This window comes from Phocoena sinus, chromosome 6, assembly GCF_008692025.1.
Source record: "Phocoena sinus isolate mPhoSin1 chromosome 6, mPhoSin1.pri, whole genome shotgun sequence".
Classification (NCBI taxonomy): Eukaryota; Metazoa; Chordata; class Mammalia; order Artiodactyla; family Phocoenidae; genus Phocoena; species Phocoena sinus.
The window spans coordinates 7,719,795-7,747,452 of record NC_045768.1 but is presented as its reverse complement, the minus strand read 5'-3'; the positions used below and the strand labels follow the sequence as shown (position 1 = coordinate 7,747,452).

Here is a 27,658-nt window from a genome sequence, read left to right as displayed (position 1 = left end):
TGCTTAGCAGGACCGTTCAACTGTTGAACAGAAACTCCTGAGAACCAGCCCTCCCTGGGGCATTATCCTGATTCCATCTGAGTTTGTCTTCCAGTCTCTGAGCCAAAGTTCTTAACCTTCAGAAAATATCAGAATCACCCAGAGAACTTGTTTACCATGCATATTCTTAGAGCTCTCCCTCCAGGAGTCTCTTCTAGGTTTTAGATGAGGCCAGGGATTGGTTATATTAAAAACACCCCATGTAATTCTCATCCAGAGTTTGAGACACTGCCCTAAACCAGGGATAGGCAGCCTTTTGTGGAAAGGACCAGAGAGTAAATACTTTTGGCTTGTGGGCCAGGTGCTCTGTCACAACTACTCAACTCTGCTATTGTAGCAGAAAAACAGCCAGACATTAAGCAGAAGAAGGGGTATGGCTGTGTTCCAATAAAACTTTATTTACAAAGACAGGTGGGCGGCCCGGATTTGACCTGTGAGCCTCTGCTCTGCCAGCCCCTATCTCTTCTATATATAACCAATGAAGACACAGACATGTATATCAAAAAAGGTGATATTTCTTTAATTTAAAATTATGATCTGGAGAGAACCAGTCAGTTGAAGTGATCCAAGCTTCCTCTTTATACCCAGTTGGAACAGACACAATACTGGCTCAGATTGCCAACCCCAGAGAAAAATCAAACCAAGCTGCAAACCCTCAGGAAGTCCCTGAAGCTACCCTGATGGGGCCATCAGGCTCCATGGAGGGAGGGCCCCCAGGATGCCAGGGGCTGCTGCTTTCCAGCCACACTGAGAAGACCTTTCCTTCTGCCACCCAACTCCCTCACCAGCCTGATTCCTCTCCACTGCTCTGTAGCTGGCACTGCACATGTACCCCGCAGAGAGGATGGTGGTAAAGCAGTCACCTCCCAGCCATCTTTGGGGGCATCTTCCCGTAATTGCAGCAGTGGAGCTGAGCGATTCTTAACGTGCCCAGAAGGGCAGCACCTTTGTTGTTTAGCTGAGCTCTGGAGCCTTGAGTTTTTTGGGGTTTTTTTTTGCGGTATGCGGGCCTCTCACTGTTGTGGCCTCTCCCGTTGCGGAGCACAGGCTCCGGACGGCGCAGGCTCAGCAGCCATGGCTCATGGGCCCAGCCACTCTGCGGCATGTGGGATCTTCCCGGACCGGGGCACGAACCCGTGTCCCCTGCATCGCAGGCAGACTCTCAACCACTGCGCCACCAGGGGAGCCCTGGAGCCTTGAGTTTTAACCATCGGTCACGTGTGGCCAAGGCCTCGGCAGCAAAATGGCAAACTTGGGAAATGATCGGGAAAGATTCAAGGGTCTCGGTAATTGATGGCGATTCTGAAAATGAAACAGACAAATGCCATCTGGGTAAAGTCCTTACACATGGGGAGGAAGCATCAAGACAGAACAGTGAACACCACTTCCTTCGGCACTCTGAGGTCGGTCTGCTCTTCCCCGAGCACAGAAGTCCAAGGTCCCACTTCTTAGGTTAGTTTCAATTCTCCCACTGCATACATTCAGGGCCAATCAGGCCTTCAGAGTCACCTAACCAGTCAGTGGGAGTCTCACAAGAACACAAGGCGCTGAATACTGTGAGAAGGGAGTCCAGGGTGTGATGCTGAGCAGGCTGTTTTCTGCACTGAGTTTTGGAAATGCACAGTCAGTAGAGAGGAAAGGAGGAAGGGCGTGGCCAGAGCTGCCCTCGGAAACCTTCCCAGAGGGGTTCATGAACAGAATAAATACAACCGGCTTGCAGCAAGCCTTCTGGAAGGAGCCAACAGGTCACCTCAGACCCACTGCAGTGGGGCAATAAGTAAAATTTACAGCACCCAAAGCCTGATACTCGACCTGAGTCAAAAGCTGTTGGGACAAACCACCAGAGGGCTGCCTGGGGACGCAGTGGAAGACCAGATGGCGACCAACCTGTCCCCACCACACACAGAATTCCTGAGCCCGACCGGCTGCAGCCTGGGTGTACAGCAGGGGCAGCCCAGGGCACTAACAGGGCCCCTGCTGTGCCCGGGTGCAGTGGGTGGGGGGACAGCACGGCACTAACTAGAGTCCCCTGAGAACTGAGGCACAGTGAGAAGGAGAAAAGGGTGGAGTTTCCTCCTCAGGCCCAGCTGTCACTCTGCCTCCCAAGGGGAGGAAGAAGATGTTTTTGTGCTACTGCCAGCACCACTGATGTTATCTTACTCCAAAGGACGGCACCTGGGTGGGGGGCGGGTATTTCCGCACAGACCCCCAAGCTGTGAGATGGTCCCCAGTGAGGGCCGACAGTTGTCCTAGTCCAAGTCTGGGTCATGTCACAAGCCCTGGCTCATGACAATATGGGTCCCATCACCAGCACCTGACCCCCACCTAGCCAATCTTCAGGTTCTTAGCAGGACAGCTCAAGGGGTAGGGGGAAGAGAGTTTGGGTCCCAGGAACCCAACAAATTCTTCTTCCCAGTCTGCTTCATTTCTCGGAAACCGTGGACCCCTAAATGTCTATCAAACTGGGAGCCGTCCACATGGCCAGGCCTAGACTGCGGCCAACCACACAACCCACTTACAAGACCACGTGGTGTCATCCATTCACAGCGGAAGGCTGGCTCGACCCCTGCCCTCACTGGATGATGCTGTCCGGCTGCCCATTCTGGGCCACCTGTCCAGGGTCAGAGGCAGTGGTGGGGTTGGGCATGTTGCTCTGCAGGTAGCGGCGGAAATCTTTGATCATGGGCCGGAGGACCTGGATGAGGACACTCAGGGCCGCCTGGGTGCCCTCCATGGCCTGAGCCTGGCGCTCTTGGGCACAGGCCTGCACCTCCTGGGAGCGACGGATCATCTGTAGCAAGTCATTCTGCTGCTCCAGGTGCTGGGCAATCTCCTTCACATGCAGGTTGGTGACCCGCTGCTCCTGGATCAGCTTGGCTGAGTTGAGGGCTATGCGGCTCTTGAGCGCCTGCGGCTTGACTGAGGTGTCGGCATGCTGGGCCATCATCTCCACGGGGGCCTCCGCTGGCAGGGGTGGGGGGGCCTCGGCCGTGCAGTACTCTACCACTCCCTCCTCCAGCGTGTGATAGGTGGTCTCTGCGGGGACTGTGGGGAAGAAAGAGCAAAGGCAGTGGCAGGTCACCTTCTAGAAAGAGTGAGGCTAGCCATGTGGGGTGGGGAGGAGGCCATTAAGCCCTCCCCTGGCTTTATAGCCTTTCATATATAAATCTAGAATCTAAGGGGTTTAGAATCTTAATCTACTTAATAACCAAAGGGCCAGCCCCAGATCTGGCAAAAGCAAAGGTGCTAATAGTAAGACTAGCAAAAAATGTAGAGCGCCTACTACGTGCTAACCCTTTGCACTCAGTAGCTCCATGAATCCTCATAACGACACCAAGGGGTAGATACTGTCACATTCATTTTCAGAGAGGAGGTAGACCCAGAAACATGGAATGACTTGCCTAAGGTCAGCTGATTCATCAGGTCCAGGAAGAAATGCAGGTCTCCCCCAACACCAGCGTCCAGTGTGTTCATAATCACCCCACTGAGCTGCTTCTGGCTAATAAAGGCAGGGCCACAAGCTCCCCGAAGTGCCCCACTGGTCCGGCCTTCTCCAGTGCTTTCTTGACTTCCATGTCTTTTACGGCCAAGCAGAAAAGGAGGTGGGAGTGGGAAGGCACTAGCTAAAGTGCCCAATAAATGCCTCCCTGTCTCCTTGACCACCTTGGTCAATGGAATACCTAAAGGTCCTCCCTCTTCCAGAATAGCAACTGATTTAGACCAGTGTTTGATCCCCTTTCCCACGTCCATATCCTTGAGAAATATGACACTGTGGGGTTATGGCAGTCACACACACACACCCAATTCCCCCAAGCCCCACTGAGAATCACGGATCGAAACAGTTCCCAGCCTATCACAAAGAGCACTTAACAGTCATTGGTGCAAACCTTTATCTAACTAAAAAGTCCAACCAACCAGTTTCGTTGTCATTCATAGACGAGAACCTTTGAAGCCATTCTAGCTGGGCTGTTTGGGCCTCCAAGCATGTGGGAAAGGTCAGTCTTCTCCACCCTTTAATGCCAACATCCACTGTGTGCCCCCAACCCCACCAGGAAGCCCCCTTTCTCTTCTGAGTCCTTAGGTTCTCCCAACTGACAGTGCAGTTATTCATATATTCGTCTTATCTGTCCTACTAGAATATAACCGGCCTATCTCTTAGACACCTTGGTAATCCCAGTGCCGAGCCCAGGGTTTGGCACAGAATTGCCCTAATGGTTGATGAGGGAACAGAAGGGTAGATTAACACCTGGAACCATGAGGTTCCTCAGCTGTGCCTGACGAACGTTCACCACACTGAAAACCGGAATGTCTTTGTCCAGAATCGACGTCCACCTACCTATTTATTCAACAAATATATCCTGACTGCCTACTAGGTGCTAGGCCCTGTGTTAAGTCCTGTGGAGATATAAACATGGTCTCTGTCTTCAAGGACCACACAGTTCAGTCATGGACATGAATGGTGGCAAAACAGTGGAGAGCAAGCCAGCCCGTCAGAAGTCCAGACTGCGTGCTGAGGAAGTCCCAGAGAGAACAGGATCACTTCTGTCTGGGGATCTCTTGGAAGGCCTCATGGTCTTCCAAGACTCCCATTTGACCTTTGACCCTTGGCAGCCAACCTTCCCTGGGCTGCCCCAGCTCTTGCTGGCCCTTCCCATTTAGGCATGTCAGACTGGGTGGGAGAGGTCACTCACTCTGTGTCAGGGTGACCGTGGCTGCGGCTGCAGTAGCCGTGGGTCCAAGGGCCACGGGGTGGATCTCTGTGGTACTGGGCAGGCTGATGATGGTGGCCTCACCCAGCAGGTTGCAGATGCGCTGTTGCATGGGGGTGAGCAGTACGGGGGCTACAGCTGGGCCACCAGCGCCACTGCCACCACCTGTCCCAGGCCCACCAGCTCCGTCTTCCTCAGTGGGCCCTGGGGCCTCACCACCCTCCACAGCCGCCCGGACCTGGGCAACCTTGCGACGGACCTCGGTCTTGAGGTCAGACCACTTCTTCTTGACCTCAGGCAGCTCCCTGCGGCAGGTGGCCACGGCGTTGACCCTTCTCAGGATGCCATGCCATGCCGCGCTCTTGGCAGCCAGAGGGACCCCAGCGTTGAAGTGGTTCACCAGCAGGTGCTTCTTCAGTTCCAACTCCTCCACGATGATCTCCACCTCTCGCTCAGAAAAGTTCATTTTCCTTTTCTTGGCTGGGACGGCCATGGCCTCTCCCCACCTTGCTTTTTAAAGAAACTATAATCCCCTAACTGCCCCAGTTCCCCTTCTCGCCTTCCTCAGCCTTTCTCCTCACCCACCCCCCCTACAGGGGATAGGCCGGCCTTGTCCAAGGCCAAGTACCAGGCCTTCGGTAACCCCCCTTGCTACGCAAAGTGCGTAGGGCCCAGCCCCGACCGGCCCAGCTGCTGCCAGCCAGCTGCGTAATGGCTTCCTGAATCTGCCTCTTCCGCCGGGATGTGCGGAGATCCGCCCACTTCCCCTCTTCCCGCCTCGCAGCCATTCTCCAGGGGGACCCGCCCTCCCGGTTGGTCGCGGCTCAGATATCACGTCGATCACTAGTTCTTTCGATCTGTCGCTCAGCTAAAGAGCATGCCTACTTACTGGAATTGGCCTGATCATTGGTCTAAAGGTGTGTCTGTCGCTACAGAGCGCTCCACCCAACCTAGCCTTTACTCACTTCCATTGGAAAGTTGTCCTGTCGTTCAATCATCAGTATTACGACTTTTACGCCGTTAAATTCAGCTATTTTATTGGTGATTTTAGGGAGTTAGGTTACCAAAACCCGGCTTCCTGAGGATTCCTAGTGCTTTCGGTCTTGAGCCGTTAGCCAGTTAATTTTCAGTTCCACCCAATGGCGCAAACTCTGCCTTGCAACCGCAGCTCACAATTGTTCCTCACGCAAATCCTACTTCCCACCGGAGACTGCGATCTCTCCTTACACGACGGCCCCTCCCATCCTTACGATTTCGCCGTCTAAACAGCGTTTCTCAATGGAACTAGGACGCGGGGGCCTTCCGCCTGCCAATCACATGACTTATGCCTATCGCACCGTGATTTCCTCTCTCCTGCCCGGCTCAGCCAATCCCCGCCTCCCTCAGTTTGAATTGCCCCAGGCTGAGCGGGGAATCGCCCCGCCCTCTCCATTGATTCGGGTAGTCAAGGCCTGCGTGGGCAGTCCTCGGTGGGAGGTTCCGCCCCTCCGGGTGGCCCTCCGGGTCTGTGACTGGTCGGCGTCGTGCCTGGGGGTACGGCCATCCAGGCGGCGCGCGGCGGGGCGGGGCGGGGCTCCCGGAAGCTGCCCATCCCGCCAGCTTGCCGGCACCTCGGAGCCCGCGCTAGTGGACTGAGGTCACCGGCGTGTCTAACGCGCTCTCCCCGCCGGCCAGTCACCCCCGCCTCGCGCCCGATGGTGAGCAGTGTGTTGTGCCGCTGCGTGGCTTCCCCGCCGCCGGAGGCCGCCGCCGCCGCCTCGTCGTCCGCCTCATCGCCGGCGTCCGTTGACCCTTGCGGCGGCGCCGTCTGCGGGGGCCCGGACCACCGGCTGCGCCTTTGGAGCCTTTTCCAGACTCTCGACGTCAACCGCGACGGCGGCCTGTGTGTCAACGACCTGGCCGTGGGACTTGGGCGCCTGGGACTGCACCGCACAGAGGGCGAGCTCCAGGTAGGCAACACGCACCGTCCGCATGGGCGGGGAGGGGACCCCTTCGTGCCCCCGCACCTCCGGGAGGTCCAGGTGACAGGTCTGGTCTGCACGACCGGCTTCTTTGGCAGTACCTTGGAGCTTGGCAGGCTTGGTGGACGGCCTCTCGGACTGGCTGGGACCTCCTGAGTGACAGACGGACACCCCATTTATGCCCTGTGGGGAGTAGAGCTCCTTCTTGGCCTCTGTGGGCGCTTGGGCCAGGGGGAAAGGCTCTCCCTGGGTACAGGTGGGCACCTTCTGGGCATTCTGATGGTAGAAGAGCCCCTTTTTGCTGGGGCTTTCCCCAGAGTAGAAGGCCAAGTCTCAAGAGTTCGGCTTATGTCACCTTCTGACCTCAGGACTAAGCTTTGATGCTCCCCTCTACCCATCATTAATGGTTTCATCCATCCTCCTCCAGGAGCACCCCTCCCTCCCCTCTCGTTTCCATGCCAGTGGTGGGCCCTGATCTCGTTCCTCTCAGAAGCATGTGGGAGTTGGAAAAAATGGGAACTGAGGTTTCAGGCAGATCGTGACATGTGGGTGGTGAGAACTGACAGTTCTCATGGGTTGGATTCATCCCCCATTTGACATGCCTGTCCAGAAAATGGGATCGTGATCTCTTACAGGGTTACAGATTAGCATGAAAGAATCTAGGGGAAAATTCTTCGTAAAAGTGAAAGTGTGGCCCACCTAGGAGGGGATTTTTTCCCCCTGTCCTAGAGTGGGCACCTGGCCAAGGGGGAAGAGGGGACAGAGATGTGTTGTCCTTTCTGTGTAAAAACCTCGAGCAGAGGCTGGTTCTTCCCCTTCTGTCTCTCATGGTATGTTTTCCTATCTGACTTTGTAGCTGTAGCTGCCCTTTTCCGGTATTTTATTTATTGTGGCTTAGCCTGATGTATAGCCTGGAGGAAGACTACTGAGTATTTTAAGTAAATTGTTTCTCTTCTAAGTTAGTTCCTTTGGTCCATTTGTACATACCGCAATTACAGAATCTCATAGCTAAGTGTGAAAAATATTTTTGTTAAAACGCCAGTGAGTTAGACCAATTAGTTTGTTGGGTAGGTATACATAAAATTTTTAACTCATATCCAGAATATCTTGGATCAACACCCAAGCTATTTAATTCCAACAGGCTTAGAGACAAGTTTTTTTTAAAGTCTTTTCAAGTGAGTTTTACACAAAATGGTGTTGTGAGCTGGGTATTTTCCAATCCATAACTGATGAATAAGTCACTTGGAAAGATAGGATGGCTGAACTCAGAGGGTCTGTGTCTTATGGGCTTAGGGAGGTGTGGGCCTAGGAGAGCCTTTCTGCTTTTATGAACCTACCCACCTGGCATATGCCACCAGGAGCATCGAGGGCTCTTGGCTACGGGAGTGTATTCAGTGTTTATACCATGCTTTGTGCCTCACCTGGAGTCACAGTGTTTTTTCAGTTCATGGCACATCTGATATTGATCCTAATCCATTTTTTTGGCAGTAAATTTCTAAGGGCAAATAAGGAGAAGGTGATCATTTTTCTTTCCAGTATTGAAAGGAAACCTTTTAGATTAGCCAAAGGGAGCCTAGCCCGTCAGGGTCACATTGGCTCTAAAATCTTTAACTCTGTGACTAAGTTCTACCATCTGAAACAATTCTTTTTCATCCTTTCGGTGTATGGCTTTAGTGTGGACTACTTCTACTCTCAGCTTATGAATGTGAAATTATACAGCCTTGAGAGATTGGGAATGACCCATTTTATTTGTTTATTACCTGTGGCGGAGCACAGGCTAGTCTGTGGCGAATGGTTTAAGTATTAGAGAGAGGACCTGCCTTTTTGTGAATAGCTGGGCAACAGGAAGACACCCTGCCTCACGAACCCCATACCACTTCCTGTTGCAGTAGTATCAGAATTAGCTACATGCAGAAGAAGTAGCGCTGCAGTTTTGCAGAAGTAGCAAAGGCAAAAGAGAATTTGGGGGCCCTTCAGTTCAAAATGGGTTATCTGCCATGGGAATAGGCATTGAAAAACACAACATCAGACTTCGGTAGCTGCTTCAGATAACCCACAGGACCAGTCTGAGGTGCTAGGGTTTGCACAGGGATCAGCTGTGAAGGGCTTATCAGTGGGTGATGGGTGAACCAAGGCCTTGTGACTACACAAAGCCTCCCACTAGCTAACCACCACTGGGTCAAGTTTTCTTTAGAAAAGAACCAGCGATTTTTGGCATCTGCCTTTGTTTCAGAAGAAATTGGGACAGTCGAGAAAAATTTACTTAAAATGGCAGTGGGCAGGCTTCCCTGGTGGCGCAGTGGTTGAGAATCCACCTGCCAATGCAGGGGACACGGGTTCAAGCCCTGGTCTGGGAAGATCCCACATGCCGCGGAGCAGCTGGGCCCGTGAGCCACAACTACTGAGCCTGCGCGTCTGGAGCCCGTGCTCCGCAACAAGAGAGGCCGCGACAGTGAGAGGCCCGCGCACCGCGATGAAGAGTGGCCCCCGCTCGCCGCAACTAGAGAAAGCCCTTGCACAGAAACGAAGACCCAACGCAGCCAAAAATAAATAAATATTTTTTTTAAAAAAATGGCAGTGGGCAGAGAAACCGATGGCAGCCAGCCAGAGAAATTTTCTTTGTAAAGAGCATGTGAGCAAGAAGCCTGTCCTGGGACTAAAGAAGGGAAGAGTTTATTAAAGACAGAAAAAAGATGATGACAACAGTAGCAACTTTAGGAGATGAGACTTCAGCTAGAGCTAATTATAGCATTGCCTATTTAAGGCATTTTCATGTGACCAAACAAAATCTCTGTCTGAAAACAAATTTAAAACATAGGTTAGAACTCAGGCAGCCAATTAGGGAAAGAACACAGGCTGTGTTACATGTCATCAGTTGTTCCTTCAGCTGAGGCTTGTGGGGCTCTCCTAAGGGGCTGCTGTTTGATGGAGGTGAGGATTGTAGAAGATGGAGGGGTTGAGGTTGCATATGTACCATCCAGTTTGAGCCTCACAAACTGGGCTTTGGGGAGAACTTGAGGAGCAATCCTTTTAGAACCACATCTGTTATTCCCAAAATAGGTTTCAGGATTATCCAGAGATGATCCTGTCAAAAATGAGAATCTGCCCTGCCCTAATTCTCTCCTTGACCAGAGCAGTATATAGGAGGCAGTCTCTGTTGACCTGAGATAATCGAATGGAAGGTCATTAATATCAAGTTGGATTGCTTAATCGGACAGTACTGTTGAACTCTATACCTTTTCAGCGTTTGGCCATTTGTGGGACAGGTATTTGCATAAGTAGCTGGACTTAGGTAAGACAGTCTACAGAAAAAGAGCCTTTTCCGTAGAAAAGGGGCAGACATAATTTGGTATAACAGAATGACACATTAGAAAAAGAAAAATGCTCTTTGCAGACTGGACTGAGTTCACATATTAAACTGATTGTGTTGTATTGTAAAATTCCTGGCTTGGAGGAATTATCAAGTCAACTAGAGGATGTTTTAAAAAAATTAGTTGATATCTGGACTTCCCTGGTGGTCCAGTGGGTAAGACTCCACACTCCCAATGCAGGGGACCCCGGTTCCATCCCTGGTCAGGGAACTAGATCCCGCATGCATGCCGCAACTAAAAGATCCCGCATACTGCAACTAAGAAGTCTGCATGCCACAACTAAGAATCCCCCATGCCGCAACGAGGATCCCACGTGCCGCAACTAAGACCCGGCGCAACCAAAATAACTAATAAATAAATACTTTTAAAAAAATTAATTGATATCTGCAAAGGTGGAGCCAAGTACCCTGATCCTAAGACTGAGTGATAAATAAGAATCTACCAGAGTGGGCCTGATCTGGACCTTCAGTGGATGAATTCCTTGGATGTTCAAAGAGCCATCAATTGTTGAAGCCTCACACAAACCACGGGGGAATGAGAAGAACAAATATTTTGCTGGTATTCATTTCTAGCCCAGCTGAGTACACAGCCGCGGGATGAATTCAGTGAACAAAACTGTACTCAGAGAGGACTAGTCTCATTAAACTAAATCTGAGCAGACTTTTCATTTGTTAACCATTTCTTCTACCAGTGTGAATTTCACAGAACCGAAGAATTTAGTCTCGGACGGGTCACTGGCCATCATAGGCCAGCCTCCCACCCAGTGTGGGAGGCATTCCTCCTGTGGCATCCTTCACAGAGGGTCGGTCACCCAGCCCATTCCTTTGTGGACCTAGTCGGGGCCCTTGTGAGTTCTTTCTTAGATCAGACTGAAGTCCGTCTGCTTGCATCTGCTACCCATTTGCCCCAAGGGTACCTTCAGGAGCAGCCCAGAAACGTGGTCCAAGGGTCCTTGAAAAGAGCTGTCTTATCTGAAAACAGCGATCCTCTGTAATCTCCACTGCTGCTCAAAGCAGTAGATTTCTTCCATGGTATGCTGTCCACACCCCATGGTCCCTTCCCTGAGGCAGTGTGCCCTGGAGTTTAGACTACAGATTTTCCCTGGAAACATAACACGAAGCGAAGGAAGCCAGTCACAAAAGACCATATGTATTACATGATCCATTTTCTATGAAAGTCCAGAATAGGGAAAGCTGTAGAGACAGAAAGTAGATTAGTGGTTGCCTAGGCCTGGGAGCAGAGGGGAACGGAGAGCTAGGAAGGGGATAACTAATAATAGGTCTGGGGTTTATTTTTTGGGGGGTGTTTAATTTATTTATTTAATTTATTTATTTTCAGCCGTGTTGGGTCTTTGTTGCTGCGTGTGGGCTTTCTCTAGTTGTGGCGAGCAGGGGGCTGCCCTTCATTGCTGTGCGTGGGCTTCTCATCGTGGTGGCTTCTCTTGTTGCGGAGCACTGGCTCTAGGCCCACGGGCTTCAGTAGTTGCAGCACGCGGGCTTCAGTAGTTGTGGCTCACAGGCTTAGTTGCTCCACAGCATGTGGGATCTTCCCGGACCAGGGCTCGAACCCGTGTCCCCTGCATTGGCAGGCGGATTCTTAACCACTGTGCCACCAGGGAAGCCCGAGGGTTCTTTTTGAGGTGATGAAAATGGTCTAAAATTGACCATGGTGGTGGTTGCACATATCTATGAATATACTAAAAGCCATCAAATTGTACACTCAAATGGGTGATTTGTATGGTATGCAAATTATATCTCAATAAGACTTCTTTAAATAACCCAGTACAGTCTTTGTGGTATAATGTAAACCTGGGTTCAAGTATTGTCTGTGCTGCTTGCAAGCCATGTGACCTTGAGCAAGTTACCCAACCTCTCCAAGTCTTATCAGCCTCCTTATCTTGGTGGTAGGAATACCTACTTCAGTGGGTTTTTGTGGGACTGAATTAGAAGAAGTACAAAGAACCTGGGACAGGGTTCAATACAAAGTGACTTGTCCCCCCATCGAGTCTGAAAATAAGATGCCCACAGTTGGTCGTATCCTCTACATTTTTTTCTTAGGTTTCTAAGGTGAAAAGTGGGCTAGAGGGCTTCCCTGGTGGCGCAGTGGTTGAGAGTCCGCCTGCCGATGCAGGGGACACGGGTTTGTGCCCCTTTCCGGGAGGATCCCACATGCCGCGGAGCGGCTGGGCCCGTGAGCCATGGCCGCTGGGCCTGCGCGTCCGGAGCCTGTGCTCCGCCGCAGCGGGAGAGGCCACAACGGTGAGAGGCCCACGTACCGCAAAAAAAAAAAAAAAAAAAAAAAAGTGGGCTAGAAAGAAGGAGAAGGTCTGGGGGATGTGGGTAATAAAGGGTGTGTCAGTAATAAAGGGTGTGTAGCACCCAGGGAGAGCACAGTCTCCTGTCAGCTGACAGGGCTGCGGAAAGCCCAGGCCCTGTTGCTTTAAGGAAGATTAAAACAGAAAAAAAAAAAGAAAAGAAAAAGAAACCCCAGTGGCAGGAGATTTCTAAGAAGGGGTCTTGTCACTCTACACCCAATGATGTCTTTGGCCCAAATGTTTCCCTGGATGGAAATGGGCCCCCTTGAGCACCGCTCTTGTCAGCCTGTTGCCCGTTTCATGAGCCATAGATGGTCTTTTCTCAAATATAGAGTTCACTTTGAGGTTGTGAAAATGGAAGCTTCAAGTAGAGCTTAATTAAAACCTTTGGAGATTATGTCAGTCACCTCATTAGTGTGTAGAAGTGGGACTGAGGCTGGTTGAAAGCAAAGGCAGTGGCAGAACCCAGGATTTGGACTTTGCCCAATTTAGCTCAACATACACTGCCTCCTTCCTTCCGTGGCTGGAGGTACTTAACTAATCCTTAAAACTTTGAGGCCTGGGCTTCCCTGGTGGCGCAGTGGTTAGGAGTCAGCCTGCCAATGCAGGGGACATGGGTTCGATGCCTGGCCTGGGAAGATCCCACATGCCGTGGAACAACTGAGCCCGTGCGCCACAACTACTGAGCCTGTGCTCTAGAGCCCGCGAGCCACAACTACTGAGCCCGCATGCCACAACTACTGAAGCCCACGTGCCTAGAGCCCGTGCTCCACAACAAGAGAAGTCACGACAATGAGAAGTCCGTGCACTTCGACGAAGAGTAGTCCCTGCTCACCGCAAGTAGAAAAGCCCGCACACAGCAACAAAGCCCCAACATAGCCAAAAAAAAATAAAAATAAATAATAATAATAAAACTTTGAGGCCTTTATTTTCACAGTTTGTGACAAGGAAGTATCTGTGCCATGACACCAGCTGAGCGTTTTAAGACCCCCCCATAGTGCTCAGGAAGCAGGGCCTGAAATGATAGGTATGCTCTGGTCTATAAAAGACTCAACACAAAACCTAAAAAAAGAATTTATTGTCTTGAAGTGCGCCTTCCTTTAAAATAAATGAATAACAAAGGTAGGACAGAAGGAGCTTCTTATCTGCTTTAAACTCGGCTGGGAAGCTTGCAAAGGAGGTGAGTCATGGCTTATTTTCCCAGGGTCCAGGGGAAACTGGAGCCGGTGGCTGTCCCTGTTCCTGCTGCTGCTTTGTGAAGCTTTCCACATTCCATCTACCCCTGGCCTCCTGCCTCCTTTCCTCCAGCCCTCCCTCCTCCTGGGCTGGAGTCTGATGTGACTCTTCTTACCAAACACAGGGAAAACCACCTCCATTGTGTGAGAAAACTCGCAAAAAAAAGAAATGCCAGTGATGAAAAAAAAGGGGAAAAAAAGGGCAGGGAATGGTTTAGATCACCCAGAATAAGCACAAAGTGTTGAATCCTTGCCTTTGGTCTGTAACAGTGATTCCTGTTGGTTAAAACCAACTCGCTACTGTGCCCACCTTCACCATCCTGTTGGCCTTTCCCCACCGTCACTTCTGGTTAAATGACTTGTCCAGGGTCTTACAGAAGCACTACAGGGAGAGATTACGTTCTTATAAAAGCCTTTAGTGATGCATTTATGGACGTGGTTAACTTTTTTCCTTTATGTCTTGGATGTATTTTTTTTGCTAGAGTCTCTTCTTTAACCTATATAAGCAGTAAAAATAGGATCTGGTAAATAGTTCTACAGCTTAAAAAATGCCTTTTCTGAATTGTTTCTAAGTGCTGACGATATAAACCAGTCATTCTTACACAGAATTCTCCCAGCTGCCCTTCACACCCTGAGCAGCTCTGATGTATATTTGCTGAAGGCAGCTGTCCATCCGGTGGGCTTCATGCCTGTGTCTGGGCTCTTCTCTCTGAGGTCCTCCCCGAGGACAGAGTAAGCAGCTGGTGACAGTTCCATTCTCACTCATTCAGATGATCTCAGTTTTAGAGTGTGATCCTGAAGTCAGCTTTAAGAAACCACAAACATTTAGTGTTCCTTTAATAATAAATCTGCTAGTTTGCCTTTTCACGTGGGAGCAGAGAAAGAGCGAATAAGGAAAGCGTGGCTGCCACAAGTGGGCTGAACATGTACCAGTGGTTTGGCTCCTACTGGTCAGTTTTGGGTTGGTTGGGAAATTCTGATTATTTAAGGTGATTGGGTGTTTTACATGCCGGCTTCGATACCATATTCTCCCCCTGCCCCCCTTGGCATCTATCTAATCTGAAAGGAGAATCAGGCTCCTATAAGAGCAGAAAAAGAAGAGAAAGTATGCTGTGTTTCTATGTGGTCTCTTGTTTCTACAGATCTTTAATTTATGTGCTACATCTCAAAATCCTATACTTAAAATCAGGTTAATTTTGTACACCCCTAACTTTCTTTTATTTTTTAAAAATTTATTTATTTAATTAATTTATTATTTTTGGCTGCCTTTGGTCTTCGTTGCTGCATGCAGGCTTTCTCTAGTTGTGGCGAGCGGGGGGCTACTCTTCATTGCAGTGTGTGGGCTTCTCGTTGCAGTGGCTTCTCTTGTTGCAGAGCATGGGCTCTAGGCACACGGGCTTCAGTAGTTGTGGCTCGCGGGCTCTAGAGCACAGGCTCAGTAGTTGTGGCGCGCGGGCTTAGTTACTCCGCAGGCTTAGTTGCTCCACGGCATGTGGGATCTTCCCAGACCAGGGCCCTAACTTCTGTTCCCTGCATTGGCAGGCGGATTCTTAACCACTGCGCCACCAGGGAAGCCCCTAACTTTCTTTTAGAGAAAAGAAAAAGACATCTTTGTTAGCAGGCATTGACCTTGAACTTGGGAGACTGGCTTTTCACCAGGAATAAATAAGACTCAATGGAGACTGGCTTTTCACCAGGAATAAATAAGCATCCAAGAGACTGTTTTCTCGGTGGGGCACTTCTCTTTTCCACAGTCACAGGAGTCCCCTTCAGGGAGTTTTGGCCAAAGCTAGATTTTCTGGTTTTACTTCCTAAAATGGAAATAGATTAGGGGATTTCACCTTTTTCATTACTGCAGTTTTGTCGTCTTCAGTGCCAAATGAGGCTGGTGCCTGGCTCCTCTTCATTGTCTAATTGTGGGCTGAGTCGAGGGCATGAGGCTGTTTAATAGTCCTGTCTGACACCCTGAAACCACTGCTGCCATGGGACGGCACAGGACAGCACCCAGGATCTAAGCGTTTAAATTCTCCGGTTGATTGATTTCAGAGAAGGATAGTCACCTGCCACAGTGGTGCCTTTGAAATGACAAATCGTTACTACCAACGTATAAAGAGATCCTTCAAACTCTTTTGCTCCTGTACCATCCGAAAAGGATTTTATTTTTTATTTCATGATTTTTTTAAAAAAATATTTATTTATTTATTTATTTATTTGGCTGCGTCGAGTGTTCGTTGCGGCACACAGGATCTTTGTTGCGGCTCGCAGGCTTCGTTGCCCCACGGCATGTGGGATCTTAGTTCCCTGACCAGGGATCGGACACGCGTCCCCTGCGTTGCAAGGCAGTTTCTCAACCACTAGACCATCAGGGAAGTACCCGAAAAGGATTTTAAAAACCAGTGTACCCCGTTGCACGTTAAGTTGACATCTAAACATTTTTGTCATAGGTTTAATAGCTGCAGAGGGTATAATTTCTGGCATACTGTGTATCTGCCTTAAATGTTTTAGTTTGTCGGTTTTGGTTTTGATCAAAACCTAAGAGTTTTGCAGATTTGACTCATCCAGTTTATGGAAAATGCCTTCCATATAACCTATTGGCCAAGCCAGTCTTCATTTTCAAGTCAAATCCATTTGACTCTCTGTCAAATAAAATCTGACTTCATTTTTCAGTTAAAAAAGAAAGTCTTGGTGGTCTTCCCTTTGACGACATCTCTTCTGAATGCTAATTGTAATTCTAAGATAGATAGATGGGTAGTAGGTAGTGAAACTTGTAAACAAGGGACATGGGGAGAGCTCTCTGCCCTGTTATAAGACGCCCTCAGGAATCTGCAGTTGTCCTTCTGTGTGATGTCCCAGGGGCTTTTATACCCTGGGCAATTCATCAGGATAATTTGGAATGGGTTCCCGCGGGGGGTTCATTCCATTAGAATTTGTTTTCTCTGAAAAGTACGGGAGATCTTGTGACACAGTTTTATCCCCAAGTCTCTATTTTCTAGATTCTTGGAAGAGTGGGTTGCTTCTGCAGGTGATTACCCTCAGCTTAACCAGGTTCTGTGGATGTTTATAAATCTACAGTTACTGGAGCGTTATGCTTGCCAGCCCTGTCTCTGGATATGGGTGGTCCCTCATACCCAAGAAAGTTAAGTGAGGTGGAATTGTATTATAGTAATAGCAAAAGAAACTAATGATCTCTACCAGATATTGGTGGTTTAGGCGATACTGTGGTGTAAGGAAAGAGATGTACTGCATTAACCCACAAGGAGATCAAAGGTGCTTTAAAATAAAAATATTGGCAAAGTATGCAAATTGAACAGATTTTCATTGATCCCTGTCTTAGGTGCTGGTCAGGGGAGATTTTAGGATAGATAAGGCCTGGTCTCTTCCTCACCTAGTTATTATTTCTTTTCTTCTGCTGACTTTGGGTTTAATTTGTTCTTTTCTGGTTTCTTGTGGTGGAAACTGAGGTCATTGATTTGATACCTCTCTTTTCTGATGTAGGTATTCCCTTCTAAGGCCTGCTCTGGCTGCATCCCACAAGTTTTGCTGTGTTGTGGTTTCACACCATTCAAAATACTTTCTAATTTCTCTTTTGATTTCTTCTTGAGCATGGGCTCTAGGCACGCGGGCTTCAGTAGTTGTGGCACATGGGCTCAGTAGTTGTGGCTCACGGGCTCTAGAGTGCAGGCTCAGTAGTTGTGGCTCATGGGCTTAGTTGCTCCATGGCATGTGGGACCTTCCCAGATCAGGGATCGAACTCATGTCCCCTGCATTGGCAGGTGGATTCTTAACCACTGCGCCACCCGCCACACGCCACCCGGGAAGTCCGAACTGTCACTTATCTTTGAAAGAGATTTAAATAATAAGGAAAAAGTTCTTTCCATCTACCCACACAATTACCATTTCTAGTGCTCTTCATTCCTTTCATTCCATTCTTCATCTGGTTATCATTTTTCTCTATCTGAAGGATTCCTTTAACATTTCTTGTAATGCAGATCTGCTGGTGGTAAATTCTTTCAGCTTTTGTATGTCTGAAAAGTGTTTATTTTGCCTTCCTTTTGGAAGGTATTTTTCTAGGTATAAAATTCTGGATTAACAGTTTCTGATGGAAAGCCCCCTGTCATTCTTGTTTTTGTTCTTCTGTAAGTAATGGGTCTTTTTCTCAAGGTGTTTTAAAGATTTTCCTTTATATCACTGGTTTTCAGAAATTTAACTGTGATGTGCCTGAGTGTAGTTTTTTGTTTTGTTTTGTTTTGTTTTGTTTTGATGTTTTTTATGCTTGGGGTTTGCTGAGCTTCTTGGATCTGTAGGTTTTAATAAATTTGGAAAAAATCTGGCCATTATTTCTTTAAATATTTGTTCTGTCCCCACCTCCTGAACTTTAGTTGGGTGTATATTAGTCTATTAGCAGTTCTCCCACAGCTCACTAATGCATTTTTCATTTTTTTGTATTGTTTTATTTTTTCTCTCTGTGTTTCATTTTGTAAAGTTTCTATTGCTGTGTCTTCAAGTTCATTAATCTTTTCTTCTGCATTGTCTAATCTGCTATTAAAACCATCCAGTGTGTTTTTCGTCTCAGACATTGTAGTTTTCTTCTAGAGTATCTGCAATGTCTCTGTTTAACGTTCTTGATCTTTCTTGAGCATGTAGGATACAGTTATGACTTGCGATATCCTTGTGTACCAATTCTGTCATACACGTGATTTCTGGATCAGTTTCAATGGACTGATTTCTCATCATGGGTCACCTTTTCCTGCTTCTTTGCATTAGGCTGTTAATTTTTTATGGGATTTTTATCTTGGATATCTTTGTATTCCTATAAATATTCTTGAGCTTTATTCTGGGATGCAGTGATTCAGAAACAGTTTGACCCTTTCCGAGACTGCCTTTTTTTTTTTTTACGGTACGCGGGCCTCTCACCGTTGTGGCCTCTCCCGTTGCGGAGCATAGGCTCCGGACGCACAGGCTCAGCGGCCATGGCTCACGGGCCCAGCCGCTCCGCAGCATGTGGGATCCTCCCGGACCGGGGCACGAACCTGCGTCCCCTGCATCGGCAGACGGACTCTCAACCACTGCGCCACCAGGGAAGCCCCGAGCCTGCTTTTTAAAGCTTTGTTAGTCAGGCAAGAACAGCATTTAGTCTGGGGCCAGTTTTGCCCCACTATTGAGGCAAAACCTTCTGAGGAACCTTCCTATATTATGAGGTTTTTCCACTCCAGCTGGTGGGAACAGGAACTATTCTTAGCCCTGTGATGCCTTTGGCTGGTTCCTTCCCCACCCACAGGCAGTTTCCTCATACTCACTTGCTCTGATTTTGGGGGGCCCTCAGCAGAGCTCCAGAGCTTGCTGTCTGTGTAGCTCTGTCTTCTCTGGTACTCTGTCCTGCAAACTCTAGCTGTCCTGGCCTCCCAGCTCCTTCTCTTCAACATAGGGAGACTACTGGGCTCTGCTGGGTACCCACTCTCTGTACCATATCCTGGAAACTCCAGGCAGGAAGCCTGGGCAGTTGAGGGGCTCATGTGTTTAGAAATCTCAGGAATCACTGCCCTTCGTTGCCTAATGTCCAGTGTCTTGAAAACCATTCTCGTATATTTTGCCTTCCTTTGGGAAGGTATTTTTCTAAGTATAAAATTCTGGATTAACAGTTTCTGATGGAAAGCCCCCTGTCATTCTTGTTTTTGTTCTTCTGTAATGGGTCTTTTTCTTAAGGTGCTTTTAATATTTTCCTTTTTATCACTGGGTTTCAGAAATTTAATTTGTTTTTTCAGAAATTTAAGTTGTTACAGGCAGGAAGGTGAATTGGTTCCTGTTACTGCATCTTGGCTAGAACCCCCTCACCCCCCGAGTTCATAACTCAGTTCCGTGGTACAGAGTAGTCCATTAAATGAAAAGCCAGTAACCTCCTCAATAAGGGATTTATCTCATGTTTGTAGATGGGGGCCTAAAACATCACCATCTCCCCCAACTCACCAGATTTTCAGTGCCTAAAAGAAGATTAATTTTCACTAAAGGATTACTTATTTATATAGGGATTTTTGCTCTGGACTGGCTCTTCTTTAGTATTAAAGCTATTTATTTCTATGAACTCACAATCATTTTCTATTTATTTATTTATTTATTTATTTATTTGTGGCTGTGTTGGGTCTTTGTTGCTGCGTGTGGACTTTCTCTAGTTGCTACAAGCAGGGGCTACTCTTCGTTGCAGTGTGCAGGCTTCTCATTGCAGTGGCTTCTCTTGTTGTGGAGCATGGGATTTAGGTGCCCGGGCTTCAGTAGTTGTGGCACACAGGCTCAGTAGTTGTGGCTCACGGGCTCTAGAGCGCAGGCTCAGTAGTTGTGGCACACTGGCTTGGTTGCTCCGTGGCATGTGGGATCTTCCCGGACCAGGGCTTGAACCCATGTCCCCTGCATTGGCAGGTGGATTCTTAACCAACGTGCCACCAGGGAAGACCCTGAACTCACAATCACTTTCTTTTCTTTTTCTTTCTTTTTTTTTTTTGCTGTACCGCACAGCATGTGGGATCTTGGTTTCCCCACCAGGCATCAAACCCATGCCCCTTGCAGTGGAAGCGTGGAGTTTTAACCACTGGATCACCAGGGAAGTCCCTCACAATCATTTTCTAGATAAAATAGCTAATATGTACTGTTCTAAGAGCTTTGTACATTATTTCATGTAGTCTTTAACCGACTCTGTGAAGTAATGATAGGGTTCTGTTACTATCCTCATTTTGCACATGAGGCTATTAAAGCACAGAGAGGTAAAGTAACTTGACCAAGATCACACAGCCAGTAAGTGATGGCCAGGATTGAACCTGGGATCTGGCTCCAAAGACTAGACATTTAATCAACACACAAAACTGCTTCCAGGTAAAGTTGTTCTGTATATCCAGTGAGAGGGCAACTGATGCGGGTTCCTCAACTTTCAAACAAGCATGCCGTCTTGCTTTCCCTTGTCGTGTTTTCTTTTTAAATAACGGTTGTATGTATGCACACATGTGTGCCTGGTCATACATGCTCATGATTTGGTTTCACTAGATATAAGAGGATATTCAAAGAAAATAAACCTCCCATCTATCTTTCTTCCTTCAAACCCCGAAGTTCCCCCCCACCCCACCCCAAACAGTCTCTTCAATTTTAGTTCGTCTTTCCAGAGAGATTCTTCACGTACACAAGCTTAGAAATAGATGGCAGCAAACTATCCCCTTTCTTCTGCACCTTGCTCTTTTCATCTAACAAGATATTTTCAAGTCATTCCATAATAGTAGGTGTAGAGCTGCCTTACTCTTTTTGACAGCTGCCTAGGGCTCCATTGTGGTTGTGCATTCATTTACAACCTACTCCCCTTCTAAAGAATTTTACATTGTTTCCAAACCTGTGCTATTGTAAATCAGGCTGCAAAAAATATCCTTATATTTTATCACACGTATGTATCCCATATATATCACATTTGTATATGTGATTTCCCACATGTGCAAATATATCTGCAGGATAAATCACTAAAAGTGGAATTGCTGTGTCAGAGCGTTTGTGCTTTTGATATGTTGGTAGCTGTGACTAAATTGCTCTCCAGAGGGATTATACTGATTTACACTCTCATAGCAGCGTATGAGGGTATATGTTTCTCTATACTCTCCCCAACACGGTCTATTAAACTTTTTTCATGCTGTGTTTGTTTTCAAAATAATGGCTGTGAACACCGTATCAAAGGGTTACCTTTGTGAGGGATGACCCGGCACTGCATTTGTCTGCCAGGAAACTAAGAAACAAATGACCAAAGATTAATTCCCTTTTGTTCATGATCATTTGCTCATTTCAGCCCACAGACTTCATCTATGCCTGGTTCTGGGCACTAGGGGTAGAAAGATCTGCAACTTGGTCCCTGTCCCCAGGAAGCTCATCTTGTAGAGCGAGACACAGAGAAGTGGCTGTGGTATGGTGTGCATTGTGTTACACACAGTTGCAGAGAATGGGATAATGGAACAAGGGAAAGTGTTGCTAGATGTCTTAGGAAGTGTTGCCAGGATCTCTTGATTGTGCTAAACTTGATGGGGAATGTCATCCCGGAAACAGCCAGGTGGAGAGAAGGAAGTTGGACTCTTGAGGACCAGCCAGCTCAAGGTGGATTCTGTGAGACTGGAAGCTCCTCTGGAGGTTACCGCGGGCACCTCCCTGCAGAACTGCCGGCTGCATGCAGGGAATCGGTCGGCTGTGATTGGAGGGATGTTGCTGGTGGGGATAATGAACTCGGTAGTGTCGGCAGAGGTGATTGGCCGCGCCCTGCTGCAGTGAGAATGCAGGCTGGATGCTCGGGTCCTCACTTGCGTGATGATCATTAATTGAGCGAGGACAGCTGAATAATTGGGAGCTCGAAGTTGCTTCTGCCTCCGGGAGAGGTCTGTTGGGCTATCGCTTTTTTCCTTTTTTCAAAAAGCCAAGCATTTGATCACCGTCCACCTGCAAAAGTGAGTTTTTATTGAAGAAGCTCCAGCTGCTCTCTCGTTGTCAGCGACCCGGCGGGGCTTTCAGAGTGAGCTGCTTCTCAGGCCAGGCACGACAGCAGTGCTAGCAAATTTGAGAAGGCAGGAAACAGCCACTGCATGCAGAGCTGCCAGCCTTACAACTCCCCAGGCTAGTCGTCCAAGCAGCTGTGTAGCCAGAGACCCTTGGTATTGTGGTCACATCCCTCCTCAAAAGTGAACGGTCACCGTCGGCGACGTGGGGAGGAAGCCGTGATGTTGCAGATGCTGTGGCATTTTCTGTCTAGCTTCTTCCCCAGGGCCAGGTGCCAAGGCTCCAGAGAGGGGAGCGGGAATGAAGTCAGAGGCACCCCGGCTCCGGCACGGGGAGCCCAGATGCCAAGCTTTTTGGGGAAACAGGACGGAAGGGCTGAGGCCACGGAAAAGAGACCCACCATCTTGCTGGTGGTCGGACCCGCAGAGCAGTTTCCAAAGGTAATGGCAATGTCGAGAGGACCTCCTAGGTTAGGGGCTAGCCTAGGATCATTTTCCTGGAAAAAGCTGGAGTGTGGGGGAGGAAGAGAGGACTTATGAATGAATCCGTTTGGTACCGGGGGCCTGGGGAGAAGTGTTAGACAATGAAGAAGCCCAGCTCCAGTCCAGAATCTTTCTGTGGCCACTGCAAAAGCTTTATTACCCAATTGTGACCACTTCAGCACGGCCATTTGAAGAAGGAAGGTTGAATGCAATGGAAGATTTACCTTAGGATTTGTCTCTTTGGCCCCAGAAAGCCATTTGAAAGGCAGGGACAAACAATTACACCGTGTCTTAGGTCTTAGCCTGTTTAAACAGCACAGGGAGGACGGAGCTCAGCGGGCAACAGAGCAAACCTTCCAAGGTGAACCCAGCTGCCGGGAGCTGGGGAGGACCAGCCTGCTCTGCATCCCAAAAGTCAGACCCTCTGCCTTGGTGGGCAGGGGACCCGTCTTGCCTTTCTTTCTGGGAGAAAGGGAGCGATGAGGCAGAGTGGAGGCTGGAGTCTCAGTGCACGGAGGCCGGCACTCCTCACGGGTCTGCGGGTCTGCTGAGCGCTGGGGCCTTCCGTCCATTTCGTGCCCTGAGCGTGGCTTATGTCATCTGATCCTCACAAGAACCAGGGTAAGTGGTAGCACCCCCATTTCACAGATGAGGAAACTGAGGTGCAGAAAGGTTAAGTAATTTGCCCGGGATTAAACAGTTAAGATGGGGTAGAGGTGAGATTTCATTTCAGTCTACCTGGAACTTTGCCATGTACTGCCCTCATCTTCCCTTAAGAAAGCCGTTTTTAATGGGACCAGTCGAGTTCTCAGGGTTAGAACAGAAAGGCTATTTGGCTGTGATTTCTCCTGCCTGTGGTAGGAGAACCTTGTTCACCTCCTGAGGCTTGGTTATTTTGAATCTTTTCTCCTTTCTCAGGATAAAAATGAACTGGAAAAAGGAAGGAGATTCTGCCCTGTGTGTGGTACACTGTAGAGTCCAAAAAAGGTTCTGCTGAATTGAACTACTGCATTTAAGAAATGGATGTTCATTTTTCCTTTGCTAAGTGGGAGGAACTTTTGATGCAACAACTTTTGCAGTGGTTTCAGGTTAAGCATTGAGGAGAATCCTTAGTCTGTGATGGGCTCACCCGGGGCGACAGGGGTCTCGGCATCTGTACTGTGCCTGAGATGTGACAGGTGTCGCTTTCTACCTTTTGATCATTTTACAGGAGCTCGGAAATGGCTGTGGCGTTATCTATTATGAGGAACTTTTATCTCCAGACCTGCTTGCCTTACGGCCAAGGGCTTAAGGGACTGGCTGGCTCCTTTTAAATTCACCCACTTTTTTTTTTTTTTTTTGCGTTACGCGGGCCTCTCAGTGCTGCGGCCTCTCCCGCCGCGGAGCACAGGCTCCGGACGCGCAGGCCCAGCGGCCATGGCTCACGGGCCCAGCCGCTCCGCGGCACGTGGGATCCTCCCGGACCGGGGCACGAACCCGCGTCCCCTGCATCGGCAGGCGGACTCTCAACCACTGCGCCACCAGGGAAGCCCATTCACCCACTTTTGACTTTAATAATTAACTGCTCCACTTCCCAGACTCACACCAACTGGCAGCTCTTGTCAGCCCTCCCCCTGGGCTGGCCTGGCATCAGGACTGTTCTGAACGGCTTCTTTCCTGGCCTACAGAATCGGGAGCAAGGCGGGCTGAACCTGAGACCCACACCTCTCACTGACACTTCTCCCCAGAAGGGAGATGGATCAGCTGCCTGGGGGTGTGGGGAGCCCCAAGAGGGAGGTGCGTCAGCTGGTTTTGGTTTGAAACAAGCAAGAAAGCGCTTCTGGGCGGTGTGTGGACCCTTTAAAGGCAGACATATTAAGAACTGGAAGAGTGTTTCAGCAGCGTGCGTCCTTTTCCAGCACAGCTGCTCTTGAAGGTAGGGGTTGGAGGTTGGGATCGCGGGCCGGTGGGGCCTGGCTCGCCATTTCTCTCCGGCAGACGCTGCCACAACCTCATGGGAACCTCGCAGAGATGTTCACTTTGGTTCTCCGCCTTCTAAGTTTCCCAGTGGCGCTACTTTGTTCGACTCTCATTTCTCTCTTAAATATGTCTGCTGGTGAGCCAGGTTCCGGCCAGCTTTTATTCTCAGAACTGTTCCAGTTTCCCCCCTTATCTTTGTCTTACAGTCGATCTGCAGTTGGAGAAGAAAGCCATTAGTCTGGAGTGGGAGGTGCCCTGAGCGGCATTCAAGCTTTCAAATCCTGAGGGGCCGTCTTCTCAGAAGCTCAGAGAATTTTGCTCATTGTGTGTCTAATTGCCAAGTGCAGGCAGGTTTCATTGGAAACCGGCTCCACTGGGCTGTCATGGCAACCCGATCATCAAATGACACTACGGCTACAGCAGCAAATGAGGCTCGAGGGCCTTACGGGTGGGTGGGGCTAGAATAGCTGGATGCTGGCAATTTATTAATATTTTTGGCTTGGTCTGAGTCATTGGCGGGGCGGGGGCGGGGTGCGGTGGAAATACTGTATGAGCTAATGCCACGCTCCCAGAGGTACTCTTACCTGCCCTGTTGTTACTCATGGTATTCCGGCACTTACGGGGATCTTTGGCATGAAACAGTGGTAGAACAAGGAAAGCTGGTGGGGTGGGGGCATGCGCAGATCTGAGGGTGAGAAGGTGCTTGTGAGAGGAACTGCTACTTAGCAGATTAAGGGAAATCGAATGCCACTGAATTCTAAGGCATCTGGAGTGGCTGCCATTGTTTCTGAGTACTGGTTGTTACAGGAATGGACACTGGAAGAAAGGAAACAAAAGTAGATCTGGGTCACAAAATTAGAACAGGTAAAGATAGCAGAGAAGACGTGTCGATGGCAGGAGTGGGAGAGAGCACTTTACTTGGGCCTCCAGAAGCACCGGGAGCTGGTGTGAAACATCAGGAACGGAGCACAAGCCCTGCTTTATGTACTTTTTTTTGGCTACGCCACGTGGCATGCGGGATCTCAGTTCCCCAGCCAGGGATAGAACCCATGCCCGCTGCAGCGGAAGCGTGGAGTCCTAACCGCTGGGCCGCCAGGGAAGTCCTGAGCCCTGCCATATTCGTCTTCCTTATTTGTATTTCTCACGTTTGTGTTCAGAGCTGTAACAGATACATTTTTTGTGTGGTTTTTTTTTTAGCTAAGGCTAAAATTACTCCCCCGCATCTGCTGCCTTCCCATGTGAGGAAGAATTACAGTGCTCACTGTAATTCTCAGGGTCAGGCTGACAAGTGTTCTTTGGAAGCTGAATTCTAAAATCTCTTTATGGCAGTGTCAGGCTTGGATGCTGTTTTAAGTGGCCATTGTAACAGGAGCCAGGCTCTGGTGATCCGCCGCCAGCTGGCTCTGGGGCCCGGGCAAACCAGGTGGCCTCTCCTGGTCTGTTTCTTCATCTCGGAGATTCAGAGATGACCCCAGGGCCCCTGTGGGGCCCAGTGTCTGTAATTCCAGGGAGAGAGCATTTGCCTTGGACACCAGGTGCCTGGAGATTGGCTCAACTGAGAAGTAAAGGTTTCTGTGTGACAGCAGAGTTCTGCATGACCTCTGCAACTCAGGAAGATGGGTGGTTTAAATAAATAAGCAAACGCCAGTTTACGTTTGTCCAGTGAAGACATTCTGTTGGACTCAAACACAGTTGCAAAATAGAAATACGTTGGAGCCCTTTAAGATTAACATTGGAATAGAATTAACGGAAGCGTTGTAAAATAACGTCTTGACGAGCACATGCAGAACTTTTCAGAGAACATTTCCCGGCCCTGTGATGCCATCGGTCTGTAGAGTAATGAGCTCTGTTATAATCAAGGACACTCCATTCTGTTGATTCTAGAGGATAGTTGCCCTTGTTTGATAATGCTTTAATAATTGTTCCTTATATATTGAATGCTGATTTCACTTTCATTTGGTATTGTTTTCAAATCTCTTCTCAGATTTGTCTTGTAAATACATCATACAACTCATTGGTACCAAAAGAAAACCCTCAATGGTACAATTATGTTTACCAACATGACTTGAAAAACATAGTTTAGTAGGAAAGGAACATCTCCAATTGAACAACTTATTTATTCAGTCAAAATATTTGCCATTTTGTATTGGAAGGACTGCAATTGTCATTGAAATGAGACACTTCAACAGATCTGTGTGATTTATTTTCATTTCAGAAGCAATCGTGAATAATTTTAAAAAGGAAGATCAGCATTTAAAATTCGGCTTTTTTATTTATAAATGTGAACTTCCTTTAAAATAAAAATAATAATACAGTATCTTTTTGAGTTGAGGTGGACAAAATACCCTGAGGACTCTATTTGCTGGCACTCGGGAAACCAAACCTAAGGTCTTCATCAAGAGTGGTCGTGTTTGTTTTTTGGGGTCTCAGAGGCCTGCCAAGCACGATTCATTCATTCATTCAGAAACTGCTTATGTCAAGCACCTCCGTGATCAAGGCAAGGGCTCATTCCAGGCAAGGAGGTACAAAGGCCCTGCCTTTAGGACCCCAGCAGTAGAGATAAGATGTACGTAAAAATAGCCATAAAGCAGAACATTCTGGATTGGGTAGCTTAAGAGACAGCTGAGTATCATGGATTTAGGTGGAGGCTGAGCAGGAATTCGCCTGAATAATCCTGAGTTGCCTCTGGATACCTCATCGGATCCTCCCTAGTGGATGGATGAAACAGCCCAAGACCTGTTTTTACAGACTCACCATCAGATCTCTTTTAGAAGGGCTGAAATATCATATAAGTTATTAAAATCTGTTTCATAATGATGTATATAAGCATCAACATCTTATTTTCAGAACCTTTTTCAAGTTCTCAACAAAAAGCTTTTTAGTGAATTTAAGAAGTTCCTTTTACTTTGGTGGATCCCCAGATGACATCCATCTGCTTTTAATCCATCCTGGTCGCGAGGTTTCATCTGTATTAGGACGTGGTGCACTGTAGATGGAACATAGCGAGATGGATTCCTTTTTCATCTCTGTGACGTGGGCTCTTCCTCTGCAGCATGAATCTGACATCTTCCTTGGGAAGGAAT

General features: G+C 48.5%; 2 protein-coding genes across 4 annotated transcripts in view; one reads left to right on the top strand and one right to left on the bottom strand.

Moving 5' to 3' along the window:
• Window positions 1-536: 536 nt before the first annotated feature.
• On the bottom strand, window positions 537-6,047 carry NAIF1 (nuclear apoptosis inducing factor 1). The gene is made up of 2 exons (XM_032636246.1): window positions 4,731-6,047; window positions 537-3,084 (listed from the first exon to the last, which is right to left on the bottom strand). The coding sequence occupies exons 1-2, from the start codon at window positions 5,239-5,241 to the stop codon at window positions 2,612-2,614; spliced, it is 984 nt and encodes a 327-aa protein (XP_032492137.1). The 5' UTR covers window positions 5,242-6,047; the 3' UTR covers window positions 537-2,611.
• Window positions 6,048-6,277: 230 nt separating this feature from the next.
• The window catches only part of SLC25A25 (solute carrier family 25 member 25), a 33,187-nt gene continuing 11,806 nt past the window's right edge, over window positions 6,278-27,658 (top strand). The window contains exon 1 of one of the 3 annotated variants that reach the window (XM_032634905.1): window positions 6,278-6,697. In XM_032634905.1, the coding sequence (XP_032490796.1) occupies window positions 6,443-6,697 (255 nt within the window). In that variant the 5' untranslated portion in view covers window positions 6,278-6,442. Of the gene's footprint in view, window positions 6,698-21,957; window positions 22,575-27,658 lie in introns of those variants that run through there. The other 2 variants (XM_032634909.1, XM_032634906.1) reach the window with 2 other exon arrangements.